The 17,519-nt window shown below is 40.8% G+C and overlaps 1 protein-coding gene across 1 annotated transcript in view; it reads right to left on the bottom strand.

Moving 5' to 3' along the window:
- UBE2N (ubiquitin conjugating enzyme E2 N) overlaps positions 1-16,622 on the bottom strand; it is a 36,710-nt gene extending 20,088 nt beyond the window's left edge. Inside the window, exon 1 of the mRNA XM_032346780.1 lies at positions 16,246-16,622. Coding sequence (XP_032202671.1) covers positions 16,246-16,275 — 30 coding nt within the window. The 5' untranslated portion in view covers positions 16,276-16,622. The remainder of the gene's footprint in view (positions 1-16,245) is intronic.
- Between the last annotated feature and the right edge of the window lie 897 nt (positions 16,623-17,519).

The raw sequence follows: 17,519 nt of genomic DNA, 5'->3' as shown, positions 1-17,519 counted from the left end.
TGTATGGGGGGGGGCAGTGGTTCCCTTACCCTAAGCTTAGCCAAAACAAAAATATTTTTGAAAGATCTCAAAATCCCTAATTCTGCAGGACTGAAGTCAAGCCAAACACTGCCACATCTTCAGGGTTTTTTGCTCTTCCCTATCTATCATGGGCTGAGCTAAAAGGTCAGGCAGCTTTCTCTCTATGAAACCTCTACACCGGGAAATTTGTATCTGTGTCACAAGATAATGGCTTCTCACTTATCCTTCTATACTTTGTAATTCCGGAGGTGGGACTCTGCAAACCACACTGCTGCTTTGCCATGGACTGAGCACTAAACTCTGCAGATGAGAAGTGCTGAAGGGGAACTACAAGAGAGAACTTGCCTCTTCCAGGTTTCTGTGAGCATCACCCAACAGCCTGCAGCACATTCACTGAGTCTGCAGTTTACCCCACCCGACAGCACCAGCTTAATCACCATGTGTGCCTGCAGAGAGGGTGGGGACTCCCTTAAGAGTTCTGCATCCCAGATAGGGCTCTGCATCCCAAGTTCCTCAATTTTAATAACCTCTATCTTTTCTCTGTTTTCTTCCCAAACCTGGAAATGGTAGCTGCTTCCTATTCTACCTCCACAATACTTTAAAGCTCTCTTTTCACCCTTTCAGTCACCCACGGAACAACTTTATACATGTGACAGCTCCCAAATGTTCACAGAATTGCCACGGTAAGGATAAGCCTAGGTGCTACTAATACTAGTACCAGAACCTAGAGCTACCCCAAACCTCACTGCCCTTCACTCTGCAAAGGATAAAAGGACAGCTGGGAAGTAGAAGGGCAGTTATGCCAGTTAAGGAAATGCCAAACCCAGAAGGTGCCCATGCAAGCACCTCAGGTCCCTAGATGTCTGGGAATCTTTCCACTTGAACAAGTAGAAGGCACAATGCCCATATCTAGCAACTAAAATCAAATAATCAAATTCAGGATTCAAAGGGTTGCTTACTCAAAAGCAGTAATTCAAAAAGATATATACATCCCTATGTTCACTGCAGCATTAAATAAAATAGCCAAGATATAAAAGCAACCCAAGTGTCCATCAACAGATGAATGGATAGAGGATATGGCATGTGTCTGTCTGTGTGTGCGTATGTACTGGAATATTACTCAGTTACAAAAAAAAGGTGAGATCTTGCCATTTGAGACAACATGAATCAACCTAAAGGGCATAATGTTAAGTGAAATCAGACAAAGACAAATACCATATAATTTCACTCATGTGGAATTTAAAAAGCAAAACAAAAAGCAGAAACAGACCCATAAATACAGAGAATAAAATGATGGCTGCCAGAGGGGATGAGCAAAATGGGTGAAGAGGAATGGGAAATACAGGCTTCCAGTTACAGAATGAGTCAGTCACGGGAATAAAAGGTACAGCATAGCGAACATAGTCAACAGTACTATAATAATGCTAGCACTTGTGAGCATAGCGTAAGCTATAAACCTGTCTAATTCACTATGTTGTAACATCTGAAACTAATATAACACACTGTCAAAAATACTTCCATTTTTTAAAAAAGTGGTTTTACTGGTATTCATATATGTTTCACAGGTATCAAGACCAATACTACACCAACTAAGATCCACTCTTCCTCACTTTACAATGCAGCAGACTACAGCTAGATGCTCTTCAGAGAACTATTTGATAATATGCTCACATTCCAAGTGTGAATGACCCAAACAGAATTTCATAACCTGGGAAAATTTTTGAGATTCCCAATCACCTTCTCCCAAACCGCACTTCTCCAGTACCCCTGACAGAAGATACAGGGTCCAGCAATTTTGCACACAGCTTAGGTAATACTTTGAGGCAACACTTTCACATACATGAGAGTCAAATGATTCTAAAAAGAAAGGTAACCAACAGAAAACAAGATTAAGGAAAGGGACAATCCCTGGGACCTCCCTGCCTGAAGATACAAATACCCCTTCTCAATCCTTCTCACCCCCATGATAAAGCTCTTTCTTCAGAGATAAGAAAAAGGCTCTTGATACTGAGGGAAATGGGTAACATTTCTATACTTTGCAACTAATCATATTTTTTCAAGATATTTCTATTTTCTAACAGAAGTTGTATCACTGACTTTATGATATAAAAGTGGCTGATATATACCAACCAGAAAGAATTATTTTTTTCAGTCTGCCATAGACAGAGGAACTGTCTATAATCAGTATAAAGAACAAAACAGATAATTCAACATACTAATACTTGTAATCTTTAAGAAACTAACATACATAAATCATAACCATAACTGGCCTGATGATTCAACTCAAGAAATAAAGCAACATTTTGGAGTGTGTGTGTGCACATGTGTGCACACTCTGATGCTGTAACTTGATTACTCCTAAGAGGGGACATATGCTAGTTTTACTTTCTCTTTTCATTGACAGGAGACCTAAATAGCTGCATTTTTTAAATACACACCTGTGGGGCAAAGGTACCAAAAGCCTGCTCACCAACTAGGACTGGGATCTTGGTTGTCAGGGTCCTGCTGCATCCTATCACAGGAAAATCTGCTTAAGTAATCCCTAAAATGAAGGACGCCAGCACTGGAATTCTCCAACACCTTTGTTTATAGCCCTGTTATGGTTAATCCACTATTATCAATTAAACAGTAGAAAACAGAAAGGCTAGTACATATGTGTGTGAACCATCAGAGCAAAGGTCTATAGACCTTTTTAAAAGTATATATGGTATTCGAAACTTTGACCCAGGCAGTGCCAAATATTTTATTTTCCAACAGTTACAAAGAGCAAATTAAAATATTTCTTCACCTGCTTTAAAAAATTAGGAAATCCTGCCATTCACAACAAGGAAATTATGCTAAGTAAGCCAAACACAGAAAGACAAATATGCACGATCTCACTTGTGCATGGAATCTTTAAAAACAAACAAAGTAGAACACGATTAGGTGGAGGAAAAGGTAAGATACTGATCAAAAAGTAAAATCTTTCAGTTATACGTTATACAGTTACACATTCTGTATACCTGATGTAGCAGATGTGACAGATAATAATACCACAAACTTACGTTACTGTCCATATTTCATATGTGACAGTTAATAATAATACCACAAACTTTTACCTGTTACTTTCCATTGTGATTTTTTTTGTTGCAAGGACACTTCAGATCTACTCAGCAAGTTTTAAGTATGTATGCTCCCTCTCTTTCTGGCCCTTCCCACCTTGTGAGCCCCGGCATGCTCTCTCTCTCTCTCTCTCTCAAAGGTGTGCTCCCCCTCTCAAATAAAACTTAAAAAAAAAAAAAAAAAAAAAAAAGACAAATTACTTAAATTTTATCCCTGATTTTCTTTTTATGGAACCTGTAAAATAACAAAAAATAGTATTTCTAATTCTAAACCACCATCTACTTGTTATTAAGAACATAAACAAGAGGGGCACCTGGGCGGCTCAGTAGGTTAGGCATCTTCCTTCAGCTCAGGTCATGATCTCAGGGTCCCAGGGAGCCTGCTTCTCCCTCTCCCCTGGCTCATGCACTCTTTTGTTCTCTCAAATTAATTAATTAATTAATTATTAAAAAGACAAAAAGAACATAAACAAGATGATTTCTGCCTGTCAAGATTTTTCCCAGGAGAGTAGAGGAAACAACAAACCCAAAATACAGAATGCTGGACCATCATGTTTGATGAGGGATGCTTCCCTGCAAACATGGCATAATTTGGAAGTTGGAAAATACATCATTTGGGCTGGTAAGCAGTAACACTATCAGAAGTTATATAAGAAATAGGAAACGGGTGCCTGGGTGACTCAGTGGGTTAAGCCTCTGCCTTCAGCTCAGGTCATTATCTCAGGGTCCTGGGATCGAGCCCCACATGGGCTCTCTGCTCACTGCTCAGCGGGGAGCCTGCTTCCCGTTCTCTCTCTGCCTGCCTCTCTGCCTACTTGTGGTCTCTCTCTCTCTGTCAAATAAATAAATAAAATCTTTAAAAAAAAAAAAAAGAAAAGAAAAGAAATAGGAAACAGGAAGAGATGTCAATGAAATAAGATGAAAAGACCAGCATGTATGCCAAGTTTTAAAAGTCTGAACCTTACCCTATATACAGTGGAGAGCAACATGATCACATCAGTGTTTTAGAATAATGTGATGGCTGGGGAGAGAGGGATATAGGTGGGCAGTAAGTGAAGACAGAGAGATGAGTTCTGAGATTATTGCAGAAACAATCAGGAGAGGATGATTAAGGGCCCACATACAAAGACAACTGGAAGGAGAAGACAGGAACGGGTTAAGAAAAGTCAGAAACATTCCTGAGGCTGAATCCATCATGGGTTTATTAGCAAACTCAATATGGAAGAGAAACACTGGGAGGGAAGAGGAGGAATAAATCTCAGACAACTGGGTTAATGTTGACATAACAAGGAAGAAACACTAAAAGTGCTGACACACATGAAGGGAGATAGCAAAATACATTCTATTGTTAAAAAAAAGAAAACAGTTGATTTAAAAATGTCAGTAAGACAGCTAAGTGAAGAAAAAAGGAGGCATTTGGAGACCTGAAATTCAGCACTAAATTTTGGAATCACTGATCAATGTGGACTGAAGCCAGGTAAAAGTAAATAAAGGTGTTCTTAAGACTATATAATGAGAAAAGGCTCAAGGTCTGAACCTCAGGACATGAATATACATTTAAAGGTTTTGAAACTGTCAAAGCTGATAGGATACAGGCCTACCTACCAGTTATACTGGAAAACTATACATTTATTTTAGAATACTGCTACTCCAGCCTTTGTGGGTTTTGTTACTTGGTTTTGGGTTTTTTTTAATTGCTTAAGAGCCAGTTTAAAAGCCAAAAGGGAAAATCAGTTCCAGGATTATGCGACATGGGTTTTTTTCTCACTGTTTAAAATTCTGCCCAAAGGGATCATATAATCATCAAGTTTTCAAATACGAATTAGAATAACTGAGGCCCAAGGTAAGTGAGTAACTTGGCCAAGGTCACAAAGTTCCTTAATCTTTGAGATAAGAATAAAAGTCAGGGCTGATCCTTAACATTATTCACCAGCATTAGCTTAATTTTCTCAGTGTCTAGCAATCAAGTCTAATCTTCAAAGACAAAGATTTACTCCCACTTAAAAAAAAAAAAAATACTACCACTGACTTTTTTTTTTTTTAAATAATGGCTCACAAGGCTGAAGAATATTTTTTTTTTTTAAGATTTTATTTATTTATTTGACAGAAATAGTCACAAGTAGGCAGAGAGAGGAGGAAGCTGGCTCCCTGCTGAGCAGAGAGCCTGATGCGGGATTTGATCCCAGAACCCTGAGATCAAGACCTGAGCCGAAGGCAGCGGCTTAACCCACTGAGCCACCCAGGTGCCCTGAAGAATATTTCTTAAATGTTCTAAAGCAATGTAGGTTTCAAATATAACTAGTTTTGGGGAACCAATACAGATTATTTACCTTATAAAAGTATCACTATGGGGGCTGCCTGGGTGGCTCACTGGGTTAGGCCTCTGCCTTCAGCTCAGGTCATGACCTTGGGGTCCTGGGATAGAGTCCCACCCACATCGGGCTCTCTCCTAGGTGGGGAGCCTGCTTCCTCCTCCCTCTCTCTCTGCTTGCCTCTCTGCCTACTTGTGATCTCTCTCTGTCAAATAAAATCTTAAAAAAAAAAAAAAATACCACTATGCTTCAGCACTGTCATTTCTTAAAAGTTATTTACTCAGAAAACTTCAGCTAAGAAATTTTAAAGGGAATCAAGTACCAATATATGCTAAAATGTGAACCTTGAAAACACGCTAAGTGAAAGACGCCAGACACAAAAGTCCTGTATTATGTGATTACATTTATAAGAAAAATCCCAAACAGACAAAACCAGAGAGACAGAAAAATAAGCAGTTCTCAAGGGTTGAGGAATTAAGAGGGTGGACAGTGACTACTAATGGAAATAGGATTTCTTTTTGGGATGATGAAAATGTACTGGAATTAGTGGTGATGGTTACACAACTTTGTAAATTTTTAAAACCCACTGAACTGTACATTTTAAATAGATGAATCTTATGGTATATGAGTTATATTTCAAAAAAATAAATCAAGCATTTAGGTTTTCCTTCCATATTCAGTAAGATGTTAGCCACTTTATGAACTGAAGACCGAAATAGCAAAAGAAAATGAAGGGGAAAAATCCTATTACTTAATTATTTGGGTATATAATATACTTAGTATATTAACTGAATTTTCAAAATGAAGACCCATTCATAAACTAAATTTTGGAAGAATAAAAAACTTTTTTAAATTAAGACTGCCTTTCAAGTGCCTATAGTCCAAGCAAAGAAGTGCTGACTCATGTTACAGCTTTAGCACTGCTCAAATATATTCTTGGAGTTGATATGTGTAACCTGGAATGACATCCTACTCCCAACTCCCCATGCCCGCCACCTCACTTTTCTACTTACCCTTCAAATTTTAGCTCAAAAATCTAAAAATCTCTAAAAATATCTCTCCCTAAACCAATCTTGATGGGTCTCCCCATCCTGGACTGTCTGTCATGTCTTCAGTGTTCCCAGTGATGCCTTTGCTCTCTATGTATGAGAAGGTACTGGCTATGTGATTTATTAATTTTTTTTATTAACATACAATGAAAGACAAATAGCTGTTCTTTAGTTCCTTCTCACCCGAACCCCAAACTTTTCCAAGTGAAAGGATCCAGGAGGGCAAGAGAGGAATATATCACCCCAAAGTCATCCCATCTTAAGTGAAACTATTATTAAATAGGGACTCACTTGTGCAAAAGCCTCTAATTAAACTATAAATAAAAAGACTTTGATGAAAAACACGAAAGCTGGGGCACCTGGGTGGCTCAGTGAGTTAAACCTCTGCCTTCAGCTCGGGTCATGATCAAGCCCTGCATCAGGCTCTCTGCTCAGCAGGAAGGCTACTTCCCTCTCTCTGTCTGCCTCTCTGCCTACTTGTGATCGATCTCTCTCTCTCTCTGTGTCAAATAAATAAATAAATAAAAACACAAAAGCTAAGCATTTAGATCTTGCAATGAACATGTTTTTCCACTTCATTTGCCCAGATGATAAAATATAATATACAAACACTGCCAGTTATTATCTAGGGGCAGATAAGCTCTGGTGCATTTCATCTACAGCACCTATGATGCATAGATTTAGATTGCCCAAGTTCATTCATATCACAGCTCCACCAACCACTTAACCCCTCTGTGCAGGCTTCCATATCTGTAATTCAGGGTTTAAACTAATATTCATATCATGGGCCTGCTCTTAGAATTAAGCAAATTAATGCATGTAACGTGCTTAGAACAGTACCTAGCACATAGTAAGTGTTCAATTAAAGATGTCTTACTTACACAGTAAAAACTGTATGACCAATCTCACTTCAGGAACAGTTGTCACACTACACTCTGGTGAATAATTCATACACTAAGTCTTAATTTAACAATTTAAAATTCTTCGCCAACAGTTGATTCCAACTCACTAAACTTAGTAATTAGACAGTAATACTTCTTAATGGGACCCTAAAAATTACTTAAGATACTATCCATCACACATACTAGGTTCTTGGAATATGGTATACTTTTGTGTACTCTTTCTCTTCTGCTTTTTCTCCTTCCAGCTTTCATACCTGCTATTCCATCTACCCAAAACTTACTCTCCCTCCTTCAACTTTACCTTTTAAAGATTTTATGTATTTATTTGACAGAGAAGAGAAAGAACACAAGGAGAAGATGCAGGCTCCCCATGCAGCAGGGACCCCAATGCCAGGCTCCATTCCAGGACCCTGGAATTGTGACCTGAGCCAAAGGCAGACACTTAACCAGATGAGCCACCCAGGCACCCCTCCGTCCTTCAACTTTAAAAACATTCTCTCAGAGTGCCCAAGTGCCTCAGTAGGTTAAGCATCTGCCTTCAGCTCAGGTCATGATCCCAGAATCCTGGGTTCAAGCCCCACATCAGGCTCTCTGCGCAGCAGGGAGCCTACTTCCCACCCCCACCACCACCGCCTACCACTCTGCCTACTTGTGATCTCTCTCTCTCTCTGTCAAATAAATAAATAAAAATTTTAAAAAATTCTCTCATCCTTACTTTCCTTCATCCTCAGTCTATGGTAAATCCCATGTCTATCTTTTCTCACAACACACCTCACTTTAATTTCTTGTTTCATGACTGAGTTTTCCATTAGATAGTGATGCATTCATTTTTTTATTCATCTGGCTTAGTGCTAAATACATATTATGCATCCAGTAAATGTCTATTTATCTGAACTGAAAATGTCTCAAGAATGGATTAAAAAAAAAAAGAAGGGACATTAAAAAGGCAGAAAAATCACAATTTCACAGATGAATGAAATTTGACCTTGGGCTCTTACTAGCTGAGTACATCATTTGTGTCCCTGCCCTATAGTAAGAGGGGAAGGGGATGGTAATTCCAATTTTGATAAGAACACAAAGACTTTATGGGAATAATATTTTCCTTAGTATAAATTATTTTTTAAAATCTTCAAAAGTTGTAAATAAAGGCACCCATAGTCTCAAGACACAAAGGTAACAACTGTTATACTTCTTTCTAGTATTTTCCTGACTACAATGCCTTTAGTTGCTAGACTGTAAAGACTTTGAAAATAAAAACAGATTTGCCCAAAACAGACCAAATTACTGATCAAGACATAATGAAAACTAAGGAGCTTGGAAATCTGAACAGATTAGCCAAAAAGCAAAATATGTCAACATTAGATTCTGAAAACAATATCTAAAAGCACTTAAGGGCCCTTAGCTAGATCAGTCAGCAGGGCATGTGACTCTGATCTCAAGGTCGTGAGTTCCAGCCCCATGTTGGGTACAGAGATTATTTATCAACAAATAAAATAAAATCATTTAAATTATAGCTAAATCCTAACCATTTAGAAACATCTGAGTTGTAGGCCAAATCAGAATAATAAAAATTTTGATTTTTATGTATCCCTTTCTAAGTACCCTTAAGGGATTCTAGAATAGCTACAACCAGGATTTTTAAAAAACAAAATAGTGTGATATCTATTAGTGTTGTATCGCTAAGCTATATCACACTACAGCTCTTAAAAAGAAGAGCTAATAGAGAAGTCTCTCTTTTGATTCTGAGGGCTCTTTACCAGTTATCTAGTTCTTTCAATTATACAATAATGGTTTCTGCCACCGGAGATGCTAGTGCCAGTTTTCATACTATGGTGATCCTATATCCTATCTAATCCACAAAATAAAGATAACTACTTAGCATTTAAAAACAAAACAAAAAATACTTCATGTAGGAAACATTTTTAGAAGTTGCTAAGATTTCAGAAGTTAACTAATTCCCTATTACTCCATCTCCTAATTTACATATCCATGCTAATGTCCTTCATAAACATTTGCAAAGAAAATTTCAACTGTGTAATAAAATACCAGTCCAACACATCTTTCATACAAAGGAATATTTCTTGATATAAAATTACTACACATATTATGCCTTTCAGATCTATTTTGTTTTTATAAAGTAAAATTATATAAAAATTAGGCACCTACATCAAAACTGATGACTACAACTGTAATGCCCAAAACCCCTAGTGGATGGTCTCCTCATTCCCCTGTTTCTGATATTTATTTCTCTAGTGCATACACATTCATAACTCACAATAACAGATTTAAATGTATGTTCACAATCCGTACTACCTGAATCTGTAGTACAACTTAATTGCTTCTTAAAACCATTTACACACAAGTAAACCATCCTATGGGATATAGGGAAAAAAGCAAAGTTACCAACTTTCAGCAGAATCCTAGTCATCCAACTTCTCTGGCCTACAAACTCATCAGAGAAGGAAAATAGGCATCCTCTTAGGTAAAACTCTATAGCTGTAAGTGGTCAAACTGTGAAAAAAATTTAGAACTTCCACAAAGCAAAAGCATAGTATTTCTGATGCCATAATTACTTAGCATGATAGACAAAAGTGCGAGCTATTTTGACAAAATTCAATTTCTATTGTGAAAGTCAATCAACCTCAACAAAAGAAAATGCTTGAAATAGAGAAGCTTAAAAAACAACACTCAACTGATATTTTTAATTTACTTTCAGTTAATCCCACATTTCATAATCAAAACATCAGGCAGTAAATTAAAAAGTATCCTTACAACCTGAAAATTTAATCACTACCAAAAGTAGTCCAGGGATTCTTAACTTGGAATCCACCGAGACCAAGAAGATTCACAAATAAGCTTGTCAAGAACCTGAAACTCCAGAACTCATATACAAAAAATATGGTTTATTATCCTAGAATGGTCCAAAAAAAATTTTTTTAAGATTTTATTTATTTATCTGTCAGAGAGAGAGAGTGTGCACAAGCAGAGTGGCAGGCAGGGGCAGAGAGAGAAGCAGGCTCCCCATTGAGCAAGGAGCCTGATGCAGAACTCAATCCCAGGACCCTGTGATCATGAACGGAGCCCAAGGGAGCAGCTTAACTGACTGAGCCACCCAGGCGTCCAGGTCGAAAAATTTTTTTAAAAAAGATTTATTTATTGAGAGAGAGACAGACCATGAATGGAGGCAGGGGGAGTGGGAAAGACAGAATGTCAAGCAGACTCCCCACTGAGCACAGAGCTGGCAGCGGGGCATGATCTCAGAACCCTAAGATTATGACCTGAGCCAAGATCAAGAGTCAAAGACGCTTAACCAACTGAGCCATCCAGGCGCCCCTGAAAATTCTTAACAGAAAATTCTTAAACTGGGACAACCAAAAGAGCCAAGCACCATACTGTTTCTGGTCAAGATTTTACCGTAAGAGTTGATCAGTTTCCTAAGGATGTTTTAATTACATATAACAAGTCCATCCTCATCATGTTAGACTTTCATGCCTTTTTTTAAATGGAAAAAAAAAATTATCAGTCAGACTTTGAAGGCTCAAAAACAGGGCCAGTTATCTGACTTTTCTCACTAAAAACTACCATATGTACTAGAACAGATATCAAATGAATGGGCTTTTAAATAGTGATAGGAAAAAAGAAATATCTGTATTTTTAAAAATCAAAATTATTAAAGTAAAAAGTATATAGAACTCAAGTTCAATGCAGAGTCAGACCTAATTAAGTTTTTAAGAATCTGACTAAACCTCACAAACAGAAAAATAAATTCTAGGAAAGACTGGTGAAAATCTAATCTGAATAGGTTGGTTTTCCAGGTTTTAATCAAGTAAGTCAACTCCCTGAGTAAGTTAACTACTATTCTTTAGGCTGTATTTTACCATCTTTGTGATTAACTTTGGGAAGACCAAGGCCATAATTACAGATCTGATTTATCTCCTCCCAAAGTAACTCTAATTTTTTATGAGGAACAGATTAGGAAGGATCTCTTATTTTAGTTTTTGTTTGTTTGTTTGTTTTGTTTTTTTAAAATGGAGAGAGGGTGGGGGAAGGGAGGATGAACAAGCCAAGCTGGGAGGAGGGTCACAGAAAGGGAGGGAGAAGCAGACTCTGCTGAGCAGAGGGAGCCCGATGGGGAGCTGAATCCCAACACCCTCAGATCACAACCTGAGCCGAAGGCAGACATTTAACTGACTGAGCCACCCAGGCACCCGTAGTAATCTTTTAACTTACATGATTTTAAGCTGTAACTGCTCAGTCACTTTTTTTTTTTTTTTAAGATTTTATTTATTTATTTGACACAGAGAGAGCTCACAAGTAGGCAGAGAGGCAGGCAGAGGGGGAGGGGGAAGCAGGCTCCCTGCTGAGCAGAGAGCGAGATTTGGGGCTTGATCCCAGGACCCTGAGATCATGACCTGAGCCAAAGGCAGAGGCTTAACCCACTGAGCTACCCAGGTGCCCCTGCTCAGTCACTTTTAAAGACTAAAAGAGCTCTGGCCGAGGAGAAGAGAGAAAAAAGCAAATTCTTGAAGTTCTCAAACACAGAACTGTCAAAATCCAGTATAATTCACCATGTGTGCAAAATACTACTAACTGCAGGACTATATTGATCACAGCACTGTTTGTATAGCAAATTTTGGAGACAATCTAAAAGTCAGCAATAAGCAATCAGTTAAATTAAGGTCTAATACCACAGTTTCACAAAGAACCCCTCTAAAAAAATGAGTCACCTCAAAGATAAAATGGGGGAGATTAAGGTATCTGCATTGGGCGGAGGGGACTAGGCCTATACATACATACTAAATCTCTCTGGTCTTTCTGGAAGAATACACAATAAAAATAAGGATTGTCTAGCAGGCATCTGGAATGCTGAAGGGCAGATGAGAGAGTCTTTAACTTTCTCTATGTACTCAGTAGAACCTTTCAAAGACTGCACTCATGTACTTCCTATTAGACAAAATTAAAAACTGATTTTTTTTTTTAGCGAATTAGAGATTAACTTCTAGCTCAGAAATTGACTTTTAGCTCAATGATTTAGACAGAATCTACTAAGCAATAACAATGTCAAATTATGACATAGAATAACTCTGCTAAAACTTTCTTCCAGAGATTGAAGCACACTCATTCATTCATTATTTCAGTGCCCATTACATCCTCTGGGTATTAGAGCAATGCCCAAGTCATCTAAGAATCCCTGCTTTTGTGGAGCTTTAGTAGGAGCAGAGATAAAGAGTAAATAATGTAACTTCAAACACTGTTAAATGGTACAGAAAAGGAGAGGAGGAAATATGGGAATGAAGAAGAACTATAAGGGAGGGGAAGAGGAAAACTGTTTTGGGATAATTAAGGTAGACTTATCTGAGGATGACATGTGAGCCAAGAACTGAACCATATGCCAAAACAAGCAATGTAGTAAACAGAAGGAAAGCCCTGTAACTGGAACAAACTTAGCCTCTTACTCTTCAGACAGAGCAAATCAACAATGTGGTTGCAGAAGAGTGACCCAAGGACAGACATGCAGGAGACGACCACAGATGCAAGCAGATGCAAGGAAGGCCTTGTAACCACAGGAGAAAAAGTCAAGATTGTATTCTAAGTGTGATGGAGAACCTCTGTACAGTTCTGAGAATGGGAGTGACATGATCTGTATTTTTAAAAAGTAACACTAGCTGCTGTATTAGAAGACTATTTGTATTAGGACACTAATACAGTAGGCTAGGCAACAAATGATGGAACTGAAGAGTGGTTTCAGAGAGATGGGTAAACGTCGCTGATTAAGGGTATATTTTGAAAGCTGACGCCCTAGGGGATTTGCTAGTGGATTGTATATGGGAATCTGAGTGAGACAGTAAATGAGTGAATAGAAATTTTTAAAAAATCATTTTATATTTGTATAGTTATTCACAGTTATCAAAGTATATTTACATGCATTGTCATTTCATAATAACAAGAAGCAGGGAAAGGTCACACCTGACCAAGATCTGAGTTCTGTCCCTTGCCAGTTTTAAGACCCTAGGAAAGTCATCTGAATGGGTTTCTAGACTATGTAAGGTAGTCTACTTCACAAGATCAAGAGCTACAAGTATCAAATGATGTAAGACTTTTGTAAAGGCAAGAGGAGCACTTGGCTGGCTCTGTCGGTGAAGTATGCAGTTCTTGATGTCAGGGTTATGGATTCAAGTCCCACACTGGGTGTAGCCATTACTTAAAAATAAAATCTTGGGCACCTGCGTGGCTCAGTGGGTTAAAGCCTCTGCCTTCAGCTCAGGTCATGATCCCAGGGTCCTGGGATGAAGGCTCAGATTGGGCTCTCTGCACAGCAGGGAGCCTGCTTCCCCCCTCTCTCTGCCTGCCTCTCCGCCTACTTGTGATCTCTGTCGAATAAATAAATAAAAAAATCTTTAAAAAATAAAAATAAATAAAGCCTTAAAATTTTTTTCTGCAAATACAAATAATGACCAGTTGGCAGTGAACAGCATCCTATCAATAGCTGTCCAACGAAAGAGGTGTGTTCGTTCAATTCCGGACAGCACAGCTACCTACCCAGCACCACCACGACCACCTATTCTACATGGAATCCTGTATTGCAGATGACCAAAAAAAGGCAAATCTTAAAAAAACTCTGATCGCATGCCTGGGTTGCTCAGTCAGTTGAATGTCCAACTCTTGGTTTCAGCTCAGGTGATAATCTTTTGGGTCTTAGGAACCAGCCCAGCCTTGGACTCCGTACTCAGTGGGGAAACTGCCTGAGAGTCTCTCCCTCTGCCCCTCCCCACCCCCACTCAATCCACACACATTTTCTCAAATAAATAATCTTTAAAAATTTTTTTTCACTGATTATGGGAAAATATACGTAATACAAGAATAACACTAGAAAACACATTATAGTCTTGTAATCCTTCCTAGGGACTGGAGAAAACAGTTAACTTAAGCTTTAAATATTAAAGTAAAACCACCTAACTTTTCCAAGATAAAACCCAAACGGAGTCACCTTTTTATCAAAGAAGTGCTATCAACAATATACTGCAAAATTAAGACCATATTTACAAATTATCACTGTCTTGGTTAAAATACTAAAATGAAATACCTAGTGTAAACTAAATTGTGTGCCAAAACTGAATTATGAGGACTTCAAATCACTGCCATAAATCATTTCTGTAACTTTATTAAAGTTTCACAGGATTATTTGTTCATCCAAGGCTTTCATATTACTGCAGATTATGTCCAGAATCAAGAAAAACTGGAAAAAATGTTAAACTTATTTCATTATGTATTTTGGAGAATTATTAACAATGTCAATTTGTATTATGTGGTCAATAAATAACCTGAAAACAGGAAACAAAAATTTGAAGACATCTGGTGTACATCTAGATCCCCCATGTCTCATTTTCAACTGAGGCTTCAATAAATACGACTGGGGTCATATGAGGAAAACCACACTGTAAGGACCATTCAACGCATACAGCAATTTAACTGCCTTGGACAGACTCTGAGACAAATCCTTAATACAATAAATTTTGCACTATGAAAATCCACATTAGACTGCAGCACGCAATGACAATCTATGCTACTTCTCTAATTTCTAAGAATTTCTACCTTATAAAAAGTCTTATTTCTCCAAATCAAGCAACTCTAGGTCAGAGACATCTGCCCAACTCAGGTATATGTAAGCTGCAGAAAGCACGGCACAATACATCACCCATTAAAAGACCTTGGACTTTTATGCATCTCCCCCCAAACTTTAGAACAAGCTAGATTAAATACACGTTCACCAGGTTTTATCAAGGAAATGATGCTGCAATTCAGTCACTTTAACTCGCATATTAAGCAACACAGAGGTTCAACTAAAATCTTCATTAAAAACGTCAAGAAATTTCAAGGTTCTGGTTTCTTGTACTGCAAGAAATACCGCACGTCTGAGGACCCGATATTACATAAAGAATTTACAAAACCAGTTATGTCCATTTTTCACAGTTCCACATATATTTGCCAAAGTACAGTATTCATAAAGAGCCAAGGAACAGTTTAAACATTAAAGTGCATAAAATCGAGAGGCAAAGTATTTCACCAAGTCCCCCTAATATGCTCTGCCGCTCTCCCAGTGCTGTGTTCAACTATTTCCTCTTGAGCAGAAACCGCTCTCAAGGAGTTTGCCAACCAGAGTAAAATCACTTCACCCAGATAACGAGCGGAAACGTATTTAGAAGAGAGGAGATCACGAAAGCGAGGGCAGCAGGGAGCGCAGCCCCACGTCTCCGGACCCCAGCAGCCTGCGGCGAACATGTGCCTACGGCGGCAGGACGCGCGGCCCTCCCGGAGCCGCCTCCCGGGGCTCCGGGCCCCGCCCGGCCTCACTCTCTTGGTTCATTCATTCTGAACCCGGGGCTTCCGCACCCGCGCGCTCACGCCCGGCCCGAGAGGAGGCTCCAGGGCCGAGCACCTATGACGGGCCACAACTCCCGCCCGGAGTCCGGGCCCCGCCGCAATTCGCGCGCGCCCGCGGCCTCCTCCCCGGTGGTCTGAGGCCGCGGAGGCCCGCGCCGGCCCGCGCCCAAGACTAAAGCCCCGCAACCCCGCGGCCCCACCCTCCGCCAGGGTGCAAGCCAGGCCTCCCCCGCCCGCCGGGCGGCCAACGGGAAGCCCCCGGTCCTCGCCGCCCCGTTGCCCCACCGCGGCCGGAAGTCTCTCCGGAGCCCCCTCCCCAGAGCCTGACTTCCCTCGCCGACACGGCCAGACCCTCTCCGCGCTAGCCTGGGGCCTCCCAGCGCGGGCCGCGAGCCTGAGGAAGCGAGGAGCCGCGCTGCCGGTTCCGCCGAGCGGTGAAGAGCAGAGCGCAGAGCCGGGGATTGGCCTGGGCGGTTACCTTGATAATCCTGCGGGGCAGCCCGGCCATCTTGTCAGATCCCGAGTTCGGCCTCTGGTCTCGACTCTGGCTCCGCTCGCCTCACGCACGAGTGGAAGTCCAGGGCTCCACTTCCGGGGGACGTTGCCGCGCCCGCCGCCGCCGCCGCCGCCGCCGAGGCCCCTTGGGAAATGTAGTCCCTGCTCGTGCGCGGGCGGGCTTCTCCAGGACCTGGCCCCCTCCCCCGCGTTCCCCGCCCCAGCCCCGGCCTGGGGTTGGCGGAAGTGACGAGCCCCAGCGGGGCAGGGACTTGGGGGAGGAGGCGCGAGGCGGCGCGGAGCTCCGGCGCTCGTGGCCGAGCCGGCCGCGCGACGGTGGGATTACGCGGCCGGCGCCCCGCAGGCCTCTTACCGCGGCCACGCCTGCGCCAGTGGGCGACGTAACAGAGGCCCAGCGGCGGGCGCAGCCCATTCATTCATCAGTTCGTTTGTTCGTTCATTCAACGTTTCTGCGTTGCGCGCGGGCCGCACCGGGGAACAGCTCCGGTTAAGTGGAGCCGGGGCTCCTTCCTCAAAGGGAAATGAAAGACTGAAACTCAGGAGCCATACTTCTGAATGCGGATCTCGGAAGTTATCCAGGGAAACCCTAGTCATCGAGTTATGATATTTAAATGTTGACTTTTAAATTTTATGTAAATCGGGCTCCTTAAGCCCAGGGAAGGCTGAAAGAAAGGATCTGGAGAGAGTTGGGAGGCAGGGAATTGGCTTCTGAACGCAGAGCTGCTAGCTGGAGGAATGACCGAGGACAGGATTAGAAAGCCCAGAGAAATCCCTGAGAGAGGGATTACCCATGGCACGCAGGGCCCTAAAAGAAGATTAGAGTGGCGGTGCTTGAAAATGGGATTGTTGGAGAAGCATTTTGTCACATTTGTCACTGCTTGCTTGCTCTGGGATAGGCTTTTCGCAGGCATTATTCTATTTCATAGCAATCTTAAGAAGGTATCTCTACAAATGAGGCTCAGAAATGTCAACTAGCTTTTTCCAAGATTATCCAGGAGAAAATGGAGCTGTTTTGACCCCAAGGAAGTCTCTCAAAACATGGACCCCTTAACTGCTTAACCACAGTGTTTCCTAGCAGAGGACACATAGTAGATTGAGTAAGGATGTGCCAGGTGCTGTGTTGGTGGGTGAGGATGCAGAGACAACACTGATTGCTTTCCAGTCCAATGGAGAAGAGAGAGAGAAGGAATTAACTAAATAATTAACCCAGTGTGTTAAGGGCTGTAGTAGAGGTTC

The sequence above is a fragment of the Mustela erminea genome, chromosome 6, assembly GCF_009829155.1.
Source record: "Mustela erminea isolate mMusErm1 chromosome 6, mMusErm1.Pri, whole genome shotgun sequence".
NCBI classification, from domain to species: Eukaryota; Metazoa; Chordata; class Mammalia; order Carnivora; family Mustelidae; genus Mustela; species Mustela erminea.
This window is presented reverse-complemented; position numbering and strand designations above follow the sequence as displayed.